The sequence below is a fragment of the Salarias fasciatus genome, chromosome 22, assembly GCF_902148845.1.
Source record: "Salarias fasciatus chromosome 22, fSalaFa1.1, whole genome shotgun sequence".
NCBI classification, from domain to species: domain Eukaryota; kingdom Metazoa; phylum Chordata; class Actinopteri; order Blenniiformes; family Blenniidae; genus Salarias; species Salarias fasciatus.
Window position 1 is genome coordinate 9425600 of NC_043765.1, and position 25919 is coordinate 9451518.

The 25919-nt window shown below is 41.2% G+C and overlaps 1 protein-coding gene across 4 annotated transcripts in view; it reads left to right on the plus strand.

Moving 5' to 3' along the window:
* The first annotated feature begins 13900 nt into the window (after positions 1-13900).
* The window catches only part of col11a2 (collagen, type XI, alpha 2), a 42563-nt gene continuing 30544 nt past the window's right edge, over positions 13901-25919 (plus strand). For all 4 annotated transcript variants that reach the window (XM_030120171.1, XM_030120169.1, XM_030120170.1 and 1 more), the window contains exons 1-2: positions 13901-14368; positions 24491-24652. In XM_030120171.1, coding sequence (XP_029976031.1) covers positions 14251-14368; positions 24491-24652 — 280 coding nt within the window. In that variant the 5' untranslated portion in view covers positions 13901-14250. The remainder of the gene's footprint in view (positions 14369-24490; positions 24653-25919) is intronic.

Below are 25919 nucleotides of genomic sequence, written 5' to 3' on the forward strand. Positions count from 1 at the left end.
CAACTATACATGCAATTTGTGGTTCAAGCCACATTTGACGTTCAACGTAAAGGCCTATACCATGAGCTAAATCTGAAGTTACTGCTGAGAACACAGTGTTTGTTTTACTGGTTCATCTTCCCTTATAGTACTTATATAGCGAACTTTCAATGGAAATTTCATCATGAACCCAAAATGCTTTATTACCTTTACAGGTGAAGTTAATGTGACCATCTCTAAGCATTTGAAAGCACATGAATGTTGAATTAATGTTTCTCAATACTTTTGCTGCTTTTGCTACTTTTTGTTTTTTTCTAAACTGGAATATTCACTACAGGCGTTTGAGCCATGAATGGACCAATACATTTCCTGGTTCAGTTAGAATTGATGTTTAAACCGTCCTCTTCACCGTATTGTTCACATTTTCACATCATGAGACCAAGACAGCACCTCACTCTTGATCAGTAGTATGGACGAAGGACCAGCGGGCCTCAGTGCTGTCAGGTTCGTTGATGACTCTTCCAGCGTGTAACCTGCCTTTACCAAGAGGTGACTGGGATTGCAACCAATAACTCTGGACTGGATATATAGAAACTATAGAAACAACCAAAGAACAACCCAAATTTAGTGGGTTTTTTTTTTTGTTTTTTGTTTTTTGCTATAACACTGAATTTTTATTTTTTTTAAAGAATACAAGGATAGACAGGTTCTCTAATGACCAAATGACCTGAAGTCTAAACCTCAGAACAACTGGGTTACAAATTAAATTGACCGACCTTGTTAACTTCAACAGCTTGTGGAGCTTTGAAAGTGAACATGGAAAGCCTGACAACGTTCCAGTCATTTTTTTATTCTTGCGCAGTGTGAATAGAAGACATGAAATATTCGCAGTGGAAAAATCACATAGCTCCGTCTCTGAGTTCGACTGTCCTGACAGGAGAGCGCAGGCAGGATTAACGGGCTCTTGTCCGTTTGCCAGAGGTGAACGTGAGACGGATGAAATGTGTCAGTGGGAGGAAAAAAAAACCTGATGATGAGAGGACAGAAAAAGGAAAAGGGAGGGTGGTATTTTTTATTTAGCAGCATGTCAGTTGTTTATGCTGCCGCCTTGGCGTGTGCATGTGTTGTTGGTGCAGTAATGGCCCGGATGGGTCTGAACTGCAGCGCAGATGAAAAGCTCTTTGATGACTTTTCAGAGGACAGACAGACGAGACCGAGCTCCTGACCATAACAGCTCCGATTGTTTTTATTGCTGGTTTTCCCTGACCTCAATAACTGAGTGTGAATGCTGTGTGATCGTACGTTGTTTTGGAAATTAATCATTTGTTTTTCTTTTTTTGATCTTTTGTGCTTCTGTTGTGGAGCCGACTCTCACTCCCACACACTGGTTCCTTTGCCTCACTCCTTCCACTTTCACCACTTCTGAATCCCTTTCTTCTCAACTCCAGTGTTCATTCACAATTTGACCTCTTTTTTTTTTTGCCATAAAATACCCTAAAGGAAGTGTTAGGAACACCTTTACTCAAGCATTAATGCTTTATACATTCAGAAATGAGAGCTGCTCAGCAGGTCTACTGTCACATTTATTTGATACTGCGAAGCTTTACTTGAAGCATTTCTGAAGACAGTGACTTAATTTACTTATTTAAATGACTAACAAGTGGCTATAGTTATTTGGGAAAGTAAGACGTGACTGTTGTCTCTCATGTAGAGCGATTGTTCACTTGGATAGCTGTTGTATGGAAGTGTTGCTTTGATACATAAGCACTAAGTGGGTCAGTCTAATAACTGATTCACTCATTAAGTTCACCTTAACTTGCATTATGTGGGAGGAAGAGTTCTATAATCTGAATACTGTTAGCGTTTGATGAAAGAAACTCATTTATGAACTAATAATAGGAAGAAGCAGCAACAAAACATCCAGATTATATGCAGGCAGGGAACTCTTATTTTCAATTACGTGAATGCTAATCATAGATATAGGCTAATGTTATTGAGAGGAGGGTATTTTATGTAACTGACATCGAATGAGTTGGTTTAGAATTAATGAGACAAACATGCCCTTCATTGGAGACACCACATTTGCTTTAAGCTAATATCAGTGCTCACGGAACAGAAGTAGATAGCAGCTCAACAACAGATTTCATCTATGACACAAGTAAAAAAGAACAAGCCTGCATCAGATTCTGTAACTGTACCCAAGTTATTCATTTGACTGTAATATTGAACAGAAATCAAAACATATATAAGTCATTACTGCCACATACAGTGTCATTGGTCAGTAACACATAAAGGGTTATTTACAGCACTGCTATTAAATGTGCATTTACATGGAGTTAGTTTTTTTTCCTTGTTTAAGCACAGTCTTCAATACATTTTCTGGGAGAATTACTGCAAATGCACAAATATGTAATCATTTTTGACAGCAGTTTTCAAAATCTGAAGCTCATGCAGCCTCCACCCTCCTCAGTTTACCTGCTGGGTTTTGCTCGATTCCTGGAAGTCAAAACTGATCTGAAGTGTGATGTTTGTTCTTTCGCACTCTAAACAAAGATTTCCTTTTTGACACATTTATGCATTTTAATGTGATATATTGTATTGTGTATTTTTATTTTTATATTCGCTGAACTTTTTCTGAAAAAATAGGACTTTCAGTTGTGTTTGGACACTAAATATAAACGTCCTACTTTTAAACATTTTTCTCTCAGCTTCTTGTTTAACCCTCCACGCTCGTCTCGCCCCTTTCAGGTCCTCATCCTGTCCTTCGCGGTTCTCTTTCTTCCTCAATGCACTTTGTCCTCAAGTCTTTCTCCCCGACCATCTTTCTCACATCCCTGGTTTCTCTCTGCTCCGCTACTGTACCCAGAGAGAGAGAAGGCCCTGGTCTCTGCAGCTTCCTGTCTCACAAAAGACCCCTCTGTTTCCCCCCTCTGTGTTTCCTCCGCTGCCACCCCACCCCCTTCCTCAACACCCCTGTGGTACATTCCCTCCCTCTCCCCTGGTGCATTCCTGATCGACCTGGGCCGGCTGAGGAGTCCCTCTGTCAGCGGGCGCTGAGAGTGAGGAACGGTGGACTCGTTTGGATTCTCTGTTCAAGTTCAGTCAGTCAAGTCCCTTTCAATTGAAGCTATATTTACTTTACAGCATAAGTAGTTGGAGACCTGGATTATTGTGCTCATCGTACATAGACTGGAATGTATTTCCATGGTGTGCTTTGGAAGGAACTTCATATTGGATGTTGCAATGTACCATATTTTCAAGAAAGTCAAGACTAAAAACACACCACCTATAAAATATGTTGCATTTCACTGATCTTTTGGGGATTTTAGCTTTCAGCACTGGAACATGAGCTGGTTTCTTTGTTAAAGTGACTTTATCCACTTTATTGCAACATATAGTCAAAGCAATCAGAGCTGACACTGGAGGAGAGCAGAAGACAGTCCATCTCAGGGCGAAGACACTGAAACAGAGAATGACTAGCACAAACAGTCATGGCCAATCAACCACCAATCAACCTAACAAGCCTGTCTGTGGACGGAAGCCAGAGTAAAGCCCAGGAGTTAGAGAGAACATGGTAACTCCACACAGGGAGCCTTTGCTTTTATGACACTGCAAACTAAGAAAATAGAAATATTTTAACGCCTTCCTCTTACTGCTGCAGCTGCTCAATTTAAGCCAGCCTAAAATTTTGTTATCAATGATCATTTTTATCCTCATTGATGGATTTTTGTGCTCTCCACATTAAATATGCACGAGAAAATGAGCTTTTCAGCAAAGCTCAAGTTTCTAAACAGAGAAATCGTGGGATAGAGCATGTTACCGAAAGGACTGGACTGTAACAGAAATACTGATTCTGGTATTTTTTGGCCCAGACAGACTCGTCGGGGAGGAGCCTGGGCTCAGGCAGTGAGTCACCTGTGAATGAAAATTGAAAGATTACAAAAACATAAAACGATGCAACCTGAATGATGAATTTCAGAAACTGCAGGAGCTGGTTTTCCCAGACTGTTGTGCGGTCAGTGAGGAATTGTGAATGAAATAACAGTTTACATGATGCATGCAATACAAATACTTATGTTTTGCTTTTTAGTGATTATTATTTAGGGTGTGTAGGTTGTGTTTGCTGCCCTTTGAGTAAAAATATTTCAAAGCAAAATATTGCATTTTCAACAAGATATTAAGATATTAAACTGATATTTAGATATGGACGAGCAATAAGATGCTACCTGTGAGTCTGGATCTGCTCGAGGTTTCTTCATTATGAAAGACAGTTTTCCACTTTTGCTACTGATAGGGCTTGCTTATGTGAGATTGTTGGGCTTTTTTCAATATTTTACTTAAATTTGAAGTGCCATGAGATCACTATATCGCAGCTGACACTACGCTTTATATACTTGGCTGTGTAGCTTCCAGAAAGCAAATTGCTCGGCCACTGTCAAGTGGGAATGGTCGATGCTTCAATATGGAGCAGAATTGAGTTCTAGATGGTTTTAACAGGAAACTGGTGAACATCCAGTCTGCCAGAAGGCCAATGCAAGATTTACCCCATTATTGTATAATGTCATGATAGCAGTGCAGTGAATTGTTTATATTCAAGTGTTGATTTTAAAACACCTTAAAACAAAAAAAAAACGGCTTATGAGAATCAACTGTCAGCCAGATACAGTATTATCACCACAGAGCGCCTCAGCCTGTAGAGACCCAGTTCAAAAGGCTTGAAGGCTTGAAGTGAGTACAGCAAGGTGTCACTCCAATGTCAGACTGACCCACCTGACCTTCCCCTCAACCTCTCGGTGTCCAGCTGACGCGTCTGGGTTACAGCAGGGCCTCGCCGCCCTCTGTCCCTTCATCACTGAACCAGCTGAATGCTTATAATGCTTCACATTCTTGGTGCTTCTCTTCTTTCATCCTTTACAATGAAGGAAACCCACAAACACACGCTTGGTTTTCCAGACCTCATCATCTCTTCCATGTCCTCCTGTCCAAGTTTTTTTCTTCTTCTTTTTTGAAGCAGATAACTTCACAATGAACAGCAGGTTTTAGCTAAGGTTAATCCTTATTCCTCTTTATAATCACACAAATTGGAGCATTGAAGATTAATTTTACCATTTGAAGTTCATACGATAGACGTGCAAGATTCAAGCATCTGGGATGAAGACAGGTGCATTAGGACAGGTACAGCAAAAACCTACATGCAGTCTCAGTGAGGTCAGTTTAAAGAAAAACAGCTTGGTGGGGCTTTTGCAAACTATGAGGTGAATTGTTAGTAACATATTAGGGTGACATGCCTGAACTGTCTAAATTTATTTCAAGTCTCTCAAACTGGCAACCTGAGTGACACTCACTGAAGGTGGGGAGGGGGAGGGTGGGAAGTATGTTATCTGATGTAATATTAGTAATTGCACCTTTAAAATCTCACATCAGAGCAGAACGGAGCAGCTTTTCTCTCCCTAAACTTCAGCGGTAGGTCTCATCCCTAACAACACTGTCCCACTGTTTTGGCCTGTGTGGCAGCCATCAAACTGTTGTCTGTGCTTCTTTGTGAATAAAGCCTGGTTTATTCAACTTTTTGGATTTAGTGTTACAGAAAACGAATTAAATACCCAGAAGTAGCTGCCTGTTTTATATTTATGCCACAAAAGCCCAGTGGTGACTACATTTCAAGATCCATGCCATTTCCTTTCATTGTGTCCTCTCTTTTTGTAAATATTGCAGTCTTTATTTTTTTTTCCACTGACACATTTAACCATGGAGAAGCCCTAAAAACCCAATTTTTAGAAATGTTTTATTATGGGACCCGAGTTAACCTTTGCACGGGGAATTCACGGGAAACTCTGCTCAGACTCAAACTGAGGGCCTCTGTCTCAGGCTCTGACTGCTCTTCAGGTGACTTCATTTGTGGGAAAAAATTGTGACACTAAGAACACAAATGTGTTGCTGTGTCAAAGTTACCCAGGGCCCACCCTGAGTTTCAGTCCACGGGTCAGCTCTGCGACGCGTCCGTCCATCCTTTTGGCCATCCACCTTTTGCCTCCACACCTCGGCTTTATGCAGGAATCTCCGTGTGCAAATACCTTTTGATCCCACCTCGCTCTGCCTCTCTCCCTCTCCTTTCACTCCTGTCCGTTCTCTCCCGCTTTATCAATGGCCCTCATTCATTCCCTCTCACCCTCTGCATGCCTGTGCCCCCCCCCCCAGCTCTATGCCCGCCTGTCCTCACCCCCTCCTCTCCTCTCCTGTCCCTCTCTCGCTCTCTTTCTCTTTTCATTCTTGTGATTTTTCTCTGCCTGTACCTTTCCGCGGCCCTAGCGTCCCCTCCCAGACGGCAGTTTCCTCAAACCTTCACGCGAGCCCTATCTCTCTCGTCTATCTCTGGCTCTGTTTCATTTCAAGGATTTTGGTATTTAGATGCAGATCTAGATGTGGTTATTTGAGGCTTAGGCAATATTCCCTGGTATTCATGAAGAAAAAAAAAAAAACAATTGCCATTACTTGTCAGCACTTTTCTTTTAGTCGTCTTGTGTTTCTTTGATATGAATCTTTTATGTTGCTCCCTCGGTGAAGCGCAAATCTGCCTTTAGTCAGGTGATATTGATATTTCTGATGGATTCATGTCATATAGGAAACACTCTCCTAGGCTGTATGTTAAAATATTTCCCTTTGTTGCCCAACGCAGCATATTTTCCTCTTTCCGTGTTCATACTGTATCACCACTGCTTCTAATAACCTTTTATTAGCAGAGCCATTAGGCATCATCAGGGCAAATTATCTTCCAACAGTGAGTAATTGTGCTAAATTGAGCAAATCTTGGACTTCACCTGTTGCTATGTTTAACGTCAAGGGCTAAAGACACTGCCTTCCAACTGCTGAGAAAGAATTGCCAAGTGTTGAGAGACAGCAATGGGATACATGTGGAAAAAAAAAAGAAAGGAAAAATGCAAAGAATGAGAGAAGGGTAGACGCACGTTACTTCAGTTTTTTTGTGTAGTTTACTTCATCAGATATCAACAGACTTGTGTTCTCATATATAAACTGTCTCTCTCTTTTAAACACACATACTCTGTTTTACATCAGTTGGCACGCAAACTTCAGAGCTCATGAGCGCTCACCCCACACAGAAAACACACCCACTTGTGTGCACCACCTCCTCCCTCACCCTGCCCCATCCTCACCCCTTCTGCACCCTCCTCTGCCCCTCCTGCCTATTTCGAGGTATGTGGTTAGCTGGGTGTGTTTGGTGGCCAGTTCCAAAATCACTGACCCATTCTCTGTCTGAATTCCACTTTTTACCTGGCTCAGCACACCTCCTGCAGCCTCACCGGGCCCAGCAGAGTGTGTATTCATCACACTGGGACAGACACTCTTTGACCCCTCTGTTAAAGCGGAGCGTATCAGCCCCCTCGCTCCCTTTCGCCGTTTCCTCTCAGGCAAGCCCCCGCTCTGATCTATTTCTGTGTGTTGTGGCTAGCAGGGTGTGTGTGCTTTTGCAGCCCTGCCCAGTAAAATACAGACTTTTCAAGGAAGTCAGCAATATAATATGGCCGCTTTATTGTAATTACAAGGTTCTCCTTTTGGAAATAGCGCTCGGAGCAGGCTGCCCACAGGCACTTGCCGAATCCATCTTCAAGAACAAAATGCTTTCTCTTGCTCTTGTCTTGCATACACTCGTGTCTTGGTCTCACCCATCTTTACAGTCTAACTGCCTGACCCAGATGTTTCCACATCAGGCAGCTCTATTAGCTGTGCGCTAGTTACCCTTTGACTTAACAGACTCTTACCATTTCAGTGCCGTCCGACTGGACAAACTGAGACATTTGCAAGTGGCCACATCAGATGGGGCTTCCTCTCCGGGATCGTCTTGTGGTCTCAGGGTTCTTACAGCCCTTAAATTGCTGCCCAGCAAATTATAAGTCTTTATTAATTCAAACACAGCTGACGCTGAAGCTTCATTGGAGGTTTTCGAAGATGACCTTCCATGCAGATTTTCCTCTGGACTGCACAGGAGGATGGAGGGAGGCACCTGTGTTTTATGATGGCTGATTATTTTATTAGCCTCACCTCTTGGTTAAATCCTCTCTTAAACTCGGTGTATTTCAGTTTCAGAATGATGTAGTCATGCTTTTGCAGCCAGCATGTGCGCTCATCTTTATCTTTGGAATTTGTGGTGCTTGCCACGATGGGCACGCTCAGCAGATTGTGTGGGATTAAACAAAGTTCAAAAGCGGGACTGCTTTATGCTGCATTTGGTTGTGGTCAAGCAAGATGAAACATACTAATTTGCAAATCTGAGGCTGCCGTTTCAATGCAGACTCTTCATTTTAACCTGCCGTTGCAGTAAAATTATAATAAAATTTCCTTGTCACAATTTGAAATTAAGTGATATGATGTAGTGACTTGGTGGTACTGTAGATTTTATCACTCAAACTGCAAGTTTAAATTCATCTGTTTATTTTTCTCTACTTTTATTAAACCATTTCCCCGTGTCATACCAGTATTCCAAATTATTCAGATCATTTTCTAACATTAACTATACGTTGGAGCCAATTTTGGCCATTTTAATGCTAAATATTTAGAATGATTCATTAACTACTGCTGTAGCCTTTCATATATGCAAAAATCCTCATTCAGTGAGAGTGTGATAATAATGGGCATCCCTGAAATATATTGAAGATCTAGCCCACATTTTTGCACAACTGTTCCACCCTCTATGGTGAAGGGCAGCTGAAGCTAATCATGATGGACAAAACCTCAGACATATTGATATTTTTCACAAGTTCATGTTTAGACCCTCCTTTAATTCTTTTAATTCAGTCAGAATGATTTAATATTGAAAATCGTACAGTCCTGACCACTGGTTTTAGTCATTCCTTCAGTTTACTTCCAGATGCAACAAAAACACTTGAGTGACAGTTTGAGTGAAGTGGTTAAAAAAGCAAAAATGTCTAAACTACTAAGTCTTGAACAAACATGCTTTGCCACCAATGTCTCTTGGGTGTCTCTTTTTACAGGCTGTGGCCTCTGCTTTCAGAGTACAAGGAAGCCAGAGCCAGTCTGTCTTTTAAACACTCAATCCACTGTGTCCAGGAAGCAAAAATAAAAACCCAGAGCTGCCACACCGAGGGAGCCTTTCCTGGACTATCTCATTCAGTACAAATACCTCTGCTGGGAAAAATAACTGGACAGTGAAGCTGCACTCCCATGGCATGCTCCAACTTTTCAATGCCAGTTGAGCAGTTACTAACATTTTCAGTGTTCAGTTTTAGATTTCAGTTACAAAAAGGAGAATTTTTATGGCTTCTGTGCATCTGGAAGCATAACCTTGTATATTTTCTCTATATAGTAATATATAGGTATAAATATGCCCTCGCCTTTTTCTCATGCTTGCTGATGGATAATTGCTGGATTTAGCCGTCTAGTTTTTGGTTTCGTAGCGGGATCACACAGCAGCCGCTCCTTCTCATTCTGTACATTTCAAAGCTCGCCCCTGTAGTTCCTCATGAGAGGGCTGCACAGTTTCTTCTTTTGGCTGTCTTCATATGCAAACGCACTGGCAGCTCATGCCTGCCAGACCTGAGCTAAAACTTGGGCATTATACTTCAAATGTGTCCTTTTGCTGTATTTATGGAATTTACCACATCACAAGGAACAAAAGGTTAATTCAGAAATGATATTGGCTCATATGTACAAAAACATCTATCTTGTAAAATCAGGTGGGAAGAAATCTGGATTTGCATTCACGCTTAAAAAGTTTGATTTAAAAAAGGAAATTCAGTTGTGAATACATCAATTGCAAAGATAATGTGGCATAATCTCTATCATCTTTTAATGTCTGTACATTACAAATATTTTTCTCAAATTGTTAAAAATGATGAGCACTAAAACCCACCACATAAAGCCAGTCTCATTAAACTCTGGAGTCCTTCTGAAGACCTGGACTGGTCTCCACTCCTTCATAGCACTAACACACATAATCACACGAAAGCCAGCATGTGTTTGTTTTTATCATAATTCAATAAAGGACAGGTAACCCAGGAAACAGACTGTACAATAAATACTGACCTAATTAAACAAAATAAATTAGCCAATTTTAAGTACATTTTCAAATAAAATTGTATAAATTTTTTGAAGCATGATCATCATATCACTATTCTCAATGACATATTCAACAAACTTGATGAATTCCATCAATCCTTTTCCTGAAAATGTTTTTTTTTCTGAGGTCGCACACACAGCTGGAACACCGCTGTTGGATTTGAGGTTCAGGACCTTTCTGTGGAGTTTGCATGTATGCATTTTCTCCAGCTTGTATGCCTTCGCCTCACATTCAGACATTTTTTGTATTGCAGTACTTGTACTTTTCAGCCTGAATGTTGTGATTTACACATAAAGATCGTTTTTATGGCAAGCACTAGATTTTTTGACCTACTGTATGATGTGTTGACAGTTTTACATGTGACAGTAAGTCATGAATGAACCTCATTTATACAGCGTATTTCTGCCTATTTAGCAGTCTCAAACCACTTGGCTTTTGGGTTCAGGTTTAGGACCTTTCTCTAAGGAGTTTGCATGTTCTTTCATGAATGCACTTTGTTCAGTTTTACTTTGTTCAGTGCTACTATACTCTCATAAGTGCTTGGACTGTTATGTACTTGTAGCATATTTATGTTTAGTCTGTCAGGACCGACGAGGACTGAGAAGTAGACGAGGCAGTACGGACGTTTTTAAGTTCACTCAGGTGGATGGGGAGACAGACAGCCAAACTAACAGTGGATTGGTTAATAAAATAATTGAAAATGTGAGGTGAGACAGACACAGACAGGGGGAGAGGGAAGAGATGGACATGAGGATCAGAGGAGACCCTGACATATTGTTATAGGATGCTTGTTATGATAGCACCTCTGCAGGCCTGAAAGGGCTTCAACCTACTGCTCAGTATTTTAATTTATATTTTTTTAAAAAATCCATTAATCCATCCATACTTATTGTTATTATTATTTGATCTACTGTATGTTATTGTTGACAGTTTTGCATCTAACAGTGAGCCTTCATTCATACGATGTATTTCCACTAATTCAGCAGTCTCAGTTCTCTTTTCACAGCTGGTTGCTGTTCTCCTAAAAGCATCCCATAAAAGGCAGGCTGGCTGCATTTTACTATTGACTAAATAGCTATTTTTAATTTATGAATCAATCAGCTACTCTTGGTACTTATTTCTGCAACAGATCCTTCGCAAAGAATGCTAGTAAAAGAGTTGTTCTGGAAAATACCACTGAATGCAACCCTGGCCCGTCTTCCCTCAGAGAATCCCTCACGAACAGGGGGCATAAATGAAAGGTAGCGAGGAACAGTGAGTGGTATAGAGCATGGAGGGATAATTATGTTTGATTACTGCTTTCTAGATGTGAAGTCTGCATTCAAAGAAAGTGACTAACCATGGGCTGCGGAGGCAGAGACATTTACGAGGCAGACGGCTGGGTATGTGACGGAGCTTTGAAACAGAAGAAGAAGATGCTTTTTATAATAGCTATGGGTAAGAAAGTGACTTTGAAATTGTTGAAGGTATGTCTCTTTGACTTTATCGCTGCAGGTCGTGAAAACTTTATGTTCCAGTGGTTCGTTGTCTGCTCTGTAACAGATGCGACAAGAGGCAGTGACAAATATCACGCACAAACAACTTTCCAGGTTATGAAGCCAATAAAGTTCACGTGGCCTGGATAAGTTTAGAGATAGATCTGATCTTAAAAAGCAAGCTTTATATCTAGAGTATGATATTGGGGGACTTTAACCAATCCCAGCTGGCATCGAGTGAAGTACACGCTAACCTGTTGTTCACCACAGAGCAAACAGACTGCCTCACTCTCCTTCACAATCATGGACAATTTAAACTCTTTAATTACACTAAAACACATTTTTTTGTACTGTGGGAGAGAAGCAGAGTATCTGTAAAGACCCGTAAGTCTGAACTGGAGACAGGAGTTTTGTCACTTTGTTACAAAGAGTGTTTTCATGCATTTGATTGAAAGCGATAACAAGGCCCAAAACTCATCCAGATTTCTTCAAAGCCTTTGTAGTAAAACCTGGTTAATCCAAGTGTGGGTGGGGCCTGAATGGTGGCAACAGCTTCAAATGGTGAATTTGCTTTTAATTGTTGAGATCAGTTCAAGGTAGAAAAAAGAAAGATAAAGAAACATGCGGCAGGTTAAACTCTGAATTTCTTTGCTGATGCACATTATTTAAAACTGAATATATTTTGGGTATAATAAAGGCAGATTAAATGGTATACTGGCCTGTAGTGCAAAATCCAAAGTATGACAGTTATGCTGATCTCAAACTATATGTAATGACTCACTGGGTATTACTCATTAAAAGGAAGGAAAATTCAGATTTTTATGGATCTGATTTAATCCAAAAATGACTTGGTGTGAGACAAAGCATCCACGGAGTCAGGGAGTCAGACCTGTGGAGGAGCAACATGATTCAAACTCTGAAGGGTGGAGCTGCCTCCCTTTGAAACTCCCTATGATAATCTAAGTCTTTCATCTCTATTTATTCAATAGTAAAAATACATGACAGTGTTCCCGTATGGAATTCTGAGTGTAATCAGGTTTGAAAGGCAAAAGCAACAACTATTTATCTTGGGATAATTTTCCATAAAATATAATGCTGCAAGAAATCTGCTTCTTTCTCTATCTTTTTTTGTTTTGTTTTGTTTTTTTAATGTTGTTGCACAAAACGCCTGGAATTTATCTTTTGAGGGTATTAATTTGCAGTATTTGAAATTCCAAAACTGGAAACTTGTTTATCAGCTGTAAAAATAAAAAAATAAAAATAAGTGTAGGTAGTTACAAAGCATCATCAGAAGGCCCTGACTGTCAGATATCGTCTGTAATGTAACTGGATGGGGAGTGAAGTTAAATCTGATTTAAACTTTGGTCTTCAGTGGAGTTTTGTACAAAAATTGGATGGTTAAAATAAGTATAAATCCTTTAGCAATTAATCTGCAGAGTATTAAATAGTCATCCAAACTCTTTAACACTTCTAGATATATGTAACAAAAATATTTTTAAATCAAGCATTGTATTTATTGATAATTTAGAATATTCTCATTTTCTGTTGGCACTATGTGCTGCAGCAGCAACACTGAACTTTCACATTCCTGCCTCTCAGGAAAAGGTTTTTACAGACGCCAAATTTGATTTAACGAGGATTTGAAGTTCAAATGTGTGTCTAACGACTGTGTGGACCCTTCCTTCTCCGTCCCTTCTCTTTACACCTGAGCTGACGCTGCAAAACAAGGCCACGTGGGGCCGACCAATCAGCGTGAAGCAAGAAACGGACTCTTTGGGGGGAAGGGGGCGTGGTCAAGGTGGCGGACAGAAGTGCGATTGGATGGAGCAGCTGCCACTCAAATGTACTTCAGAGCGCCGCTCGCTGCCCTGCTCTCTCATCCACGGGTCACCTGGATGCTTTCTCCCTCTGAAGTTTGCCTTTACATATCACAGATTCATAAATCAGGAAGAAGAGAAGGTAAGGAGTGATTCGGGTTGTCCGCGGAGTAAACTCCGTTGTTGACAGAGACTCGCAGATGTGTTAATGGAGAGCTGCGCCACAAATGAGTGACATTAAACCGCCAACTGGCCGCTGAAAAGAAAGACGCCTTTGTTTCACGTCTAAACTGAGATATTTGTGGAGGTCTGTTTCCATAAAGTTCAGATCGCACTCTGACTCTCCTCCGTACACGTATACGTGTGAGTCCCGTGCGTAATTACGCACGCCCTTTACTTCCCTCCTCCTGTGCCATCTTCTGTTCCCCCCCTCTCTCCCTCTCTCTCTCTCTCTCTCTCTCCACACACGCACACACACACACACACGCGCTCTCACTTCTCATGGGAGAAAGTAAAGAAGGGGAGAGGGAAAGAGAGAGACGTGAGAGAGAGCGTGATTCCAGGTCTCTCTCGGCTGCTCTCTCCACTTTGGGTACTCGTACCCAATCGGACTCAATGGGGCTCTAGCACTAAGGGGTTAAAATTTAAAATAAAGATATTCACCCCAAACCCCTCTTCAGTGTTTTAGGTTTTGTGCATTAACTAGTGAATCATTAAGAAAGGTCTCCGGGAGAGAGGTAAAGCGTCTCTTGAGGCGTGCCTTTTTCTCTCGCCTCACAGAAGGTTCAGTCGGGTTCCCGTCGTCGGCTGGCTTTCTGTGACAGGATAACTTCCCTCCAAAACCTACATTTACAGCTCAACCAGGCCGGCAAACGTCTGCAACACTATGGATATTCGAGATTGTCCTTTCCGGAAGAAACGGAGACCATGGCGCTTGAACTTCTCATCCTTCGCCCTGGTAATCGTGGTGCTCACCGTATGCCAAACGACCCTGGTTTCGGCAGGTAATACAATTTATCTTATAATTAAGCATGATTATGTGTATCTCTTGTGTTTTTCTGATTTGAAATTACTTGTTTTATTGTTGTCTTTTTGTATTGAATTGCGTAAAGTTACACCTCACCCATTATCGGACACTTTGCGCACCTGACCGGCTTCAGTCAGTGGGAACAATGCGCCACTACTGAAAGATCCTGCAGTGTCCGGATCCCTAAATTTAATAGATATTTCCTACAAAGAGATTTGAACACTTAGGAAGTTGAGCTTTGTCTTTTTCATTCAGAGTTCATCAGTGACTCTGGGTGGTTTCTTTTCTCCCATCAAGGGGAGTGATGGTTTGGAAAAAAAACAAGGAGAGATCATGAGATATTTACCTGTGGAAACATATTTCAGGAAACGCGTTTATAAAGATGTATTTCCTGAACGAATAGTAAATGAAATAGGATTACTATAACTTTTTCTTTGTTCCATTATGTTTGTTTTATTGGGACACTGAAATCAAATAAGTCACTCTTATGTTAAATGAGTGCCATTCTTTTCTTATTTTTTTTCCTTCAGTTATTTTTTTTTTAATTTTCTTTGTCTGAACATCTGTGCAGTCTGCAGACAGGTGTTTACTCACTGTATGTTACTTTTAGCCCTGAGCTCCACTTCTACAGTCATACGGGTGATTTTTGGTGGTTTTGCCACTTTTCATGTTAATAACATCTAATTCATCAACGTTACTTCTAGTTGCTCGTTTTGACAGGATGAGGCTCACTTTGCACTCCTAATCTGGAGGGGGCCATGGGCTAGGACGGTGAAAGTACCTGCTCAGTCGGTTTTAAAGCGGGCTGTCGCTTAAGCATCACATTTTCCAGATCTGTGTTCACTTTTATTGACGATCTAAATGGATTTTAGTTTATATGAATATATGCTGGTCTGTGGATAGACTGCCAGCCGGGACTGTGTGAGCTTTGCCAGGTGTTTACCAGTTTAGCCTGTGCACCAGTCAATCCATCACTGCCTTTGGTTGCCCAGGAAGGAGGGACTTCTCATGATGGAGATTTTTTTTTTTTTTTTAGCAGGTATGCTCTATATTTTTACGGATATCTGCAAAACGCACCGTTGTGTGTTGGCTGTCAATCTTCACAGGTTTTTTTATGATTATAAAAATAACGATTTTTCTTTTGTGTGTGTGTGTGTGTGAAAAAACCATCTGCTCGCTCCACAAATTTAAAAATCATAAATTGACTGTGCTGCAGTTTCTGCAGAGGCCACACGGTGTCGCAGTTATTTTTGAGACAGAGGACGCATTGATTCACCTGAATCCGGATCAGCTCGGATCTGATTGAACTTTTCTCTTGCGGAATGTCACACAGCATACCAGAGAAACAATTTGATGAACTATGTAATTTATAAATAACCCATTAAGTCATGCTATGTTGGAATTAGAACATCATATTTTGGCTTCACTCAGTAATTTAGTTGATGCATTTCTGCCTTTTACTCCACTGAGGTAGGTCTACAGTAGAAATATTCCGCACACATTTGAAGAAAAAAAGTACAAATTAAGTTTAGTTGAGGAAAGGTTTTCTGAGATTTATTTTTTTTTTTACTTCAACACAATCTTACATCTCAATCCCGTGGACTTTATTTAGATTTTTCCTTTGAATGTTGCTCACCATGTCAGCTGCGACCACTTACGAACTGAGGGGGCTTTTGTGACATAAATTGCCCCTTGTACGTGTATTATTTGGCCCCGTTTCCAATTTCAGATTGCAAAAGGCGATTGCACCTTCCTGCCGTCTGCAGTGTGTACTTTGGAGGCGAGAGCCTGAGACGCTTTCGCTTTTTATGAATAGGCGGTTATGCGGCGGCGCACCTCGGTCGCAGGGGTCTGGGACTGAAAGCGTGTAGTGTCTTCGTGTCTATGTGCGCTTTGTACAGTTCTGTTTGTGTATATGTGTCTGTAAGCTATGGATTTTTTTTTTTCTCTGAGCACAGGGTGTGGAAATGTATGCCACATCAGTGTGAATGTGCCTGTGTGTGAGAGGCGCTGCTGTCCGCGGAGCGCAAAGCTCTTCCTCCTCTGCTTGGAGGGAGAAAAGTGGCTGTGATCATGTCACAGTGACACAAAAAGAAAAGAAAAAAAAAACTCTTGGTACTCGTTAGGGCGTCTGGGCATCCCCTGGACTCGTGTAGGTATGTTGCGTCCCTGTGCGCGTTCATGCGCGACGCGTCTGCAAGCGCGTTCCTGTGCGCATAGTGGTGAGGGTAACCTGTCAGAGCGCCCCACCCAGGCAGCGAAGGACCAGTTCAGAGAGACAAGAAGGACGTCACGATCCCCCGTGTTTCTTCCGTCCTCCCTGGGAGAATGGAGACCGGTGAAAGGGGAGGAGGAGGGATGGATGGAGGAGGATCAGCAGTCACCCACCGAGCAGCGAGCCCAGAAACGCATGAAAGCCGAGTTTTGTTCAAAGGGGGAGAAAATCAGAGGGCAATATTTTCTTGACATGGATGTTCCTCAACCTAATTTCAAAGCGGGGCTCCTCAAAGGGCAGCCTGTCTCAGTTTGGCTGAACATAACATAACATAACATAACCCTGCACTCACTCTCTCTCTCTCTCTCTCTCTCTCTCTCTCTCTCTCTCTCTCCCTCCCTCCCTCCCTGGTGAATAGAGCCACTATATGTGGCATTGAAGCAGAGCAGGGTTTTGACAGCTCATTCCAGTGACTGCATGGCAGTGTGTGGTATTCCAGGCCCCTGCCGGTCACGTGTGACTCCGATTGGCAGCTCTAACCTTGTCCCCTCAGTTTTTCTCCGCCTTGTCATCAGGAATTTCCCAGGAGTTCCAGCCCTTTATATCCGTCCCACCTTCATAATGAGTATGTCTTTGTAAATGCCTCAGAACACCACAATGCACCCTTATGGAGAGAAGCAACGCGTGACTGGCTTTTATATCCAAATAGATGGTTAAGTGATTTTACTCCCTCTTTAAAATGAAAACTTTTCAGAATCTCATTCCAGGATGAATAAATCACCAAAACTCAAACCTCGCCATGTGTGATGTAAATATGTAAATATATGCATTTAAATTCCCCAGGCCTCTGTGCTAATCTATGAGAAAATTGTGAATTTATTAAAGTCTTTCTGAGACCAAACCACTTTAGCGCAGGCTTAAGGGAGCAGGACGAGGAGAAGGTAGCAGCTCCTGTTTCTTGGTTTTATACGTGATGATTTAGTGGTTTTTGTGTGTGGACAGTCAAAGCTTGGAGACATTTAGTTACAGCAGAAGATGTACAAGGAGAGCAGGAGGGAATGCCAATTTCATAATAACAGACTGTCTGTATCGGATTCTATTCCCAGTCAGTGGTATTCTGCTGCTTCTAAGAAGTCAGAGGAGAAGGGTGGAAACCAGCTGTGTGCGTTCTCATGGCATAATCATGTACATGTCTTTTCCAGACAGGCCAGTTCAAAAATAGTCTGAAAAGATGGTTTCAACTATTTATACCTTCAGAGCTTCAAGGAAACTATGGAGAAAATGCTTCAAGACAATCTGAGACTTACATTTGTCTTTATTTGTTTGTAGTGTTCTTTAACTGTCTAATAATATGAGGAGGATGACAGATTGGAATAGAGTTTATCTTACGCTGGCAGAAAATCATTCTTGAGAAGTCATTTGCACATTAAAGGCTATTAAAAAAAACTTTGTAACCCATTTTAAACAAGCTTATATGTCAAGCAGTATTATTCAGCTGATATGTATTATTCTAACTTTCAGATGCTTTTGTCTAAAAGTTAAATAGGGTCACTGCAAAAAAAGAACATATTGTGAAAAAAGACCAAATCAAGCAATGAATAAATTGGATGCAGTTATATGTCTCAAATGACTTCTGAGGAAAATATAAAGAACACAAAATATCAAAACACACATGCCTCCCTTCTCCAGTACTCCACTCTATCAGCATTAGCACTGCAGCTAAACTACACCTAGAAAGGAGGAACAGTGTGATTCAAGGGCGGGAATTCCCAAAGTAAATGTATACAGCTGCCTTCTAACGATTTAAATTTTGTGCCGGTGTTAACAGACTTTCAGCGTGACTCTTTTACATGTTGATATTCTGATTCTGCTTCATGCTGTGAATGGAGATATAGAAATGGGAAGGTTTTTGTTAATTTTGGGCTGGTTCAAGTCTGGAGGTTTATCAGCAAAATGAAGTCAGTGTTGGACGTTTGAGTGGCTCAGGATTAGTTTGTAATTTGCATCCGCTGAACGTGATGGTGGAACAGCTGACTGTCTCCTCCTCTGGGCTCCCTGGTCCCATGCAGGGCTTGCGGTGTCAGGGTCCACCCGCAGGTCCAAACTGAGACTGTGGCCTGAAACCACACGAGACTCTGGCCTGATACACGTTGGCAGGCAGCACATCTGTGGCAGACACACAAACCGGCACCGACCACATAACGGCACGCAGGGAGCTGCAGCGACAGTTACTGCTGGCACTGCCCCGGAATGACCGATGAACCACACAGACTGCTGGAGTCATCAGTATAGACGTTATAGAGAGGCAGGAAGTGAAAGACAAAAGCAGCGGATGAAGAGCTTAAGGAAAGGCATCATTAGAAACACTTGATTGAGGTTTATAGCTGGAACAATTGACTTCACAAAGAAATTGATTGCCTGTATAAGACTGACGGCCATTAAATCCTCTGTAAGTCACGCTTTCAAATGAAAGAAAAGTACAAAAGTACAGTTCTGTGACTGCTTGTCAGGATGTTGGAATGAGGTTTGTCAGTAATGTAAACACTTATTCTCACTTTCCAATGTTTTTCTGCTGGGTACTCTATCAACCAAGCTTCAGCAGATTTGACACGAAGAAATACTGATGTTAGATTGAATAAAAAACTGAAGATGTGAATTAATTTGATAGAATAGCTGCACAAAAGTGTTGACAGCTCATGAATCATTAAAATTCAAAATCAGTCTTGATGCCCCTCTAAATTAAGAAACAGACTTTTTTCGCCATTTTAGATTTTTTTGGCAGCTTGTGAATTCACCTGGTACTTCTTCTGGCATTGATGTGTTCCCATCTGAACTTCCTTATTTGTGTTCTGTTATTTATCATTAATATTTTATGGAAATCTCTTTTTCAAAAGGATTCACTGACATGTGCTGATCTGCAGCGTTGTCTTTTCTCTTCGACGTCGAGCCAGACGTCGCTATACGGTGCAACACCTCCATCATACTTACCCTCACACCGAGAAACCAAACCCTTATTTTTATCTCATATAAACGATGTAAACTCTAATAACCCCTTTATACAGCATGGGTGCTTATAATGGATTTTCTGTCTGTGTACACAAGGCATTATAAATAAATCGTAACTATAGAGCGCCATGTTGGAAATTATAACCTACAGCCTGAGTTGTACTCATGCTTCTTGCCATTGTGGTCAGCTGGGTGGAAGGAGACGCAGCCAGTGATCAAGGAACAACTGGAGTCTTACTTATGGTTTAGAATTTGGATTTAGCTTTATATTTAGCTTCTTTTTTCTGAATGAATTCAAATGCTTGTAAAATCTTTTTAAAAGATTTTCATCTGACTCACACCAGACAGCTTAATCCCGAAAGTAGTGGACGACTCAAATACTGAGAGAGATGCCATGACACAGATTAATTTGTGTGTGTGTGTGTGTGTGTGTGTGTGAGAGAGAGAGAGAGAGAGAGAGAGAGAGAGAGAGAGAGAGTTAATCTGTGGTCAATATCTCATGTCCGTCTTGCTTTCCTGTGTCTAACAGTGTGGTTGTTGTGTAGAGGTGGGAGGTGAGGGGTCAACGTGTCAGCTGGAGTGTGTGTCTGGTATTTGGCACAGCAGTATCAGAAAACCAGAAAAGTGCACGCACATACAAATATATTCACATGTACACCCATAGAGAAAATTGTTTGTATTAAAGGTAAAAGGCAAGGAGAGAGATGGTTTTCTTCTGATATGAAAATAGTCCCTGTGTTCTATTTCTGCAGATGCATTGGCCTCTATGAAACCTTGCATGTGTTTATGTGTGTATGTGTGCACAGCAAATCAATTGGTATTATTTTGAGATGACTTGTCCATATTGTCCCTGGACTCAGTGCGTGTTCAGATCAGGAAGTCCAGAGAATAGAGAGCTATATGCTAAATGAATTTATTGCAAAAACATACCAATTATTTGGGCTTTTCATGCCTGCCCCTCATAAATCCTTAACTCCTGTTATTTATTAAATGTAGGGTCATTCAGGAGCTCATGCTGGCTCTGTAAGATAACTGCTTCATTCTCAGATCCACACACAGACTCTGTTTAATGGTTGGTTATTCAGTAAGTTTAAGCGCTGTTTATCTTAGCGCTGTAAACGTGTATGTTTGCATAGTGTGTACATGTAAACGTTTATGTGTATGTGTGTGTGTGTGTGTGTGTGTGTGAGACATCTTTTCAGCAGGCTTTGACTGTGCCCTCTGTCAACAAGTTAATTAAATCTTTCTCAGCTCTATCTAGTGGCGGCTGTGTGAAACTACAGGCACACACACACACACACACACACACACACACACACACACACACACACACACACACACACACACACACACACACACACACACACACACACTGCAGCTCTGGCAGCTCTCCTCAGCTGTACAGTGTGAATGCCAGCCTGGCTATCACATGTGCTTTCAATCAGGTTGTAATACGCTGGTGGTCTGAATGTTTGGTCAGTTGTGGTTTGGGATGGATTTGAGCATAACAGTGACGGGATTGTTTCGCTTGGGGCACCTGTTGAAGAACTACATCTATTCCATTTTGCAGCGTTATTTATTTACACACACTGAACTCTTACCGGGATATCATTAGTCTAGATTGCTTCAGAGCATTCATTGGAAATCCAGTTACAAATCTTCCCTTGTATATTATAACTGCTCTCAAAGCAGTGAAGGTCACTAATAAACTTTTATTGGCAGAATGTCAATTTTTTTGTGTTCCAGAGATTCGTTTAACTCTTTGTGCTCATGAAATGGATGCATAGACAGCTTATTTATACATGATTCCTCTTGAATCCCTTGCTGAAATATCTTCGGGCGACAAGTTCTTTTATTTTATTTGTAAGTCCAGTGCCACCAGCACACATCCTCACTGCTGTTACAATGTGAGACGACTGTCCACATGACTGTAACCTTTACCTACAGCAGCGGCTCTGTGGCAGGAGCTCTGTTTCCTCTCTTAACGACTGCAACTTAATTGGCACATTTACATCAAAAGGCCGCTGCCATCTGCGAGCGCTTATGTTAAGAAAGACCAAGCGCAAAGTGGAAGGAGAAACCCAGTGAAGAAAGAGAGTTTGTGTCCGTCGGCCGGCTGCTTTCCTGCCTTGTCCAGTTTCATATTTGCCACTTCGTGTCTCTTGAGGTGTGTAGGTGCACTTTTCCCTGCCTGGGCTGTGTGTGTGTGTTTTTGTGGCCTCACGTGTTATTTTTGAGGGTGTGTTTTTGTCGTGATTGTGGTCCTCCAGGCAGGAAGGGCCCCGGCTGCAGATGTGAGCTGGGCGGCGATCGGGGAACAGAGCAGCACATTGTACTGGGTGTACTGGGGGAGCTCAGGCTGCAATCTGATCCAGGATCCTGCCGTCGCACAAGCATGCTGTCTACTGTCACTGACTGACCCCCCCTCTAAAACGCACGCACCTCGGCCGAACCTCGCTCTCCTGCTTTATCTCTCTCCATCTCATTCTCCTCCTTCCACTGCAGATCTGAGAAACTGAACATTTTCAAAACGCTCGATTAATCACTCTTAATATCATTTGCATATGGTGACCTATTAACTAATCCATTCAACATATTTCTGTTTAGTGAAAAACACCAATAATCTTCATGATCTCTTTTCATTTCATTTCAGTTTTGTCTTCTTTGATCTGCCTTATGTCTCATTAATCTGCTTTCGTTTCATTTTTGCCTTTAAAAAGCCGTTTAGGTATATATCCACCCCTAAAGCAGCATCACACCTTCATCCACTCAAACCCTCGCTGTTCCTGCTCTCCTGCCGTCTCTTCCTCTCTCCATCACTTCCACTTATTCCCCTCCTCTTCCCCTCTGTCTCCGGTGTAGAGTGGCACTAATGGGCTGCGGTCTAGACACCCAGAAGCAATACCAACGCACCATTTGCTCCCTCTGTATAAATATTACCATCTGTGGCTCCACTTGACAACCTGCGAACTCTGAGAACTTGGGCGTCACCTAAACATCCTCACGTAGCGCATGATGGAAGCAGAATAATTCTGAGATAAAGAGCAAGGAAACAACATGAATAAACGCACTGGATTTATAATCCAGCACTACAGCATGATGGCAGCCGATTTCAGGTTATGTTTGTATTCATATATATTTATGATGGAAACCTGTGTTGTAATTAACATCATATATTTATAAAGTATCATTTCTTGTTGTGTTTTTGGTTTCACTGCGATACTGTTTTTTTCATATTAATTCTTGGTTCTGTACTGGTAAAAGAAAACTCAAAGTAACACAGTTGAGTCACTGGGGTTTTGCTGTTAACATGCTTAGTTGTGCTTTTCATAAATGCTCAGAGGGCCAATTTCTCATTTCTTTTCTAAGTACGTAAAAACTACAGTTTATTATTGTGAAAGTTGACAATCGTCTGATATTATGAGCTGCATCGAGGAAGGCGTTGGCTCTGATCTTTTCATCAGTGAACTAGTTTTGAACCGAAGCGATGCTTCACTGACGCTGCCCGTTTATTATGAGCCGCAGCGCCGCAGGGCTGGCTGTAAATAAGTTTAATTGGCTGTTAACAGCAAAGTTAGCTCTCTGGTGCACCTCAAACACTGAGAGGTCAGCCGACACAGAGGGAGGGTAACAGAGTTCAGGAAAATGTGACAGAGGGGGCTGTTTTAACTTTGCCCTTACATTACATTTACGCTCGGAATATGCAATGATTGTAAAGTGTTTCAAAGCTTTTTTCTTTTTTAAAGCTTCTGCAGAAACAGTGCCAGACTTATTTATTATTCCACAGCATAAACAGACGTAGGGAAAAACTTGTTTCACCAGAAACTTACGCAGTGGAAATAAGTGCTGCTGGCATGAATTTAACAAACAAATTAAACAGTGTGTGTTAAGTAATTAGTAATGTCCTTTTTTTGTTTGAATCTCAGGATTCTATTTTTACAATTTACTGCCTCAGGTATTTGGAATCATTTGGTGTTAAATACTTTATATTGTTCTGTGATTTTTTTTTTTTCTGGGAGTGTGCAGGAGGTCTCTTGAGAATTAACTATTGTCATTATTATTGTTATTGTTAAGTTAGTGTGGGACTTTAATGCAATGAAGACAATATGTTTGCCTATCATCAAATTGTTTCACACTCTTAAGTTTTTCTCATAGTGTCGGTGCTCATTTGTTGTCACACTCTGACTTCCAGATTTTAAAGGAAGTCTTTTCATCCTGAGGCACCAACTTTGACACAGAGTAATGCGAACAAGCCGCCATGCAGACTGAAAGACAAGGAAACAGATTTGTTAGCCTCAGAGTGTGAAAATGGAGGCAGGATGTCAGCCTGGTGGCTCTGCATGTGTGTGTTTCTCTGTACTATATCTGGAATGAGTGTGTGTTTCTGCACGTTGGGTGACATTGAGATGATCGTCGTTTGACTAACTGTACCATCTCCGTCCACTGCTGTCAGCTGCTGGATCAGTGAGAGCACAAATAGAGAGCTTTGCTTTAAATTACTGTACCTGCACAAACATACCCATTTCCTCCAGCACAGTGGTGCCTTTCTTTAACTGCAAGTCCTGCACCCGATCCTGCCCTGAATTACAACAGCATAAAACATTTAATGTTATTCCTCTGGGTGAAGATACATCAATGCAGCTATAAATCAAAAGACTGACTGCCAAGTTAAATACTGTTTGGGTTCTGCTGTTTGAAAGCATCATGTTTTACAGATGAATGCGTGTATTAAGGAGTTTCTCGGTTTACTGGACACTGAAGCTTCAGCTGTCAGTTTTTCACTTTGTGAATTCTACTGCTCTCTCATTCTGATGCAATGTGTGCTGAAAATAAAAAATAAACGCCACCTGTCGCTTTCCCTCTTCTGTCTTTCATCAGACCCAGTGGATGTGCTGCGGGCCCTGCAGGTTCCCTCTCTCCCCGAGGGTGTGAAGAAAGTTCCTGGCTTCTGCACCTCCCGTCGCTCCAGCAGCCCCGATCACGCTTACCGCATCACCAAGAAGGCCCAGATCTCCGCCCCCACCAAGCAGCTCTTCTCAGGTAACTGACCGCAGCTTCCTTTAAACACTTTTTACTAACTGTTCTCCAAGGTTGCTTTACAATTGTATGTTCATCTGTGCTATGAACATAGAATTTAAGTTGCACTTTGTTGTTTTCCTCAAAGAGGTAATCCAGTGATTGAAATGCTGGACGACTGGTGAGGGAGAAAAATTCAGTCAATCAAACTTTATCTGTGTAGCACTCTGTGTACAGGCTGGTACATTTCATTTACTCAGTAATAACAATAAAAAACAAGGATGTACAGAGAAATAAAAGAAGAACAATAGATAAAAATGCATTTAAAAGGGTTTTGGTTAAAATTTGGAAGGAAAAAATGAATTAAAATGTCTTTATAAGGACAACTGAGCAAGACTGAAATGACAAACAAGGTGAACAAAACAAAAAGTTTCAATAAAACAAGGTTATTTTTATTTTTAGGTTATTAGTTACTTCTAATTGATGTGTGCAAAGTGTGACATGCTGCTTCCAAACTGTTTCAGGTAACACTCATTACAAATATCACATTACTTATCAATAAGACTTCACATTTTCTCAGAGAAACACTTCAAACAGATAATTTTGAGATTTCGGTCACATTTTTACAGCAGCAGTTCACAGTCATGTCAAATCAGTAAACATTCTAAAGCCAATACTCTGGTTTCACATGACTTCTAGGAAAACAGTATCTGATGGTTCAGAAAACATTCATGTGTAATTAAATTGTTAAGGAAGAAAGATTAAACAACTTTCACTTTCAAATCATCCCATTCCAGCTTTTGTGACATACACTATTACTTTAAATTAATTTAATTTGTTTACACCATATGAAGCTTTAGTAATGATCATATCTTTATACATACAGGTGTTTTTCAAGAATGAGGAAGCAAACAGTGTCATACTTTATGTTGAACCAGCAGAGCATCTGATTTATTTAATGTATTGGTTGAACTCCGGTGTGAAACCTGTAATTACCATGCCACGTTGCTATTTACTGTACTTTTCTATGCATTTTGATCTCAGCCCTCTGCAGTTAAATGAATCTGCTATGGCCTCGGTGAAATGGTGCATGCATATAAAGTATAATTATAGCCGCAGAGCAGGAGCTGAGCTAAATTCTGCAGAAAAGAACCACAATGAAATTATCTTCAGAAAACAGCGCGACACCCAGGAGCGAGGAAAGAAAACAGAAAGTAACACTTATGTGGTCACGAAGAAATTCTTTAAAGTCAAAGTTGATTTTTGACTCATTCTCTGAGGTTTGGTCGCC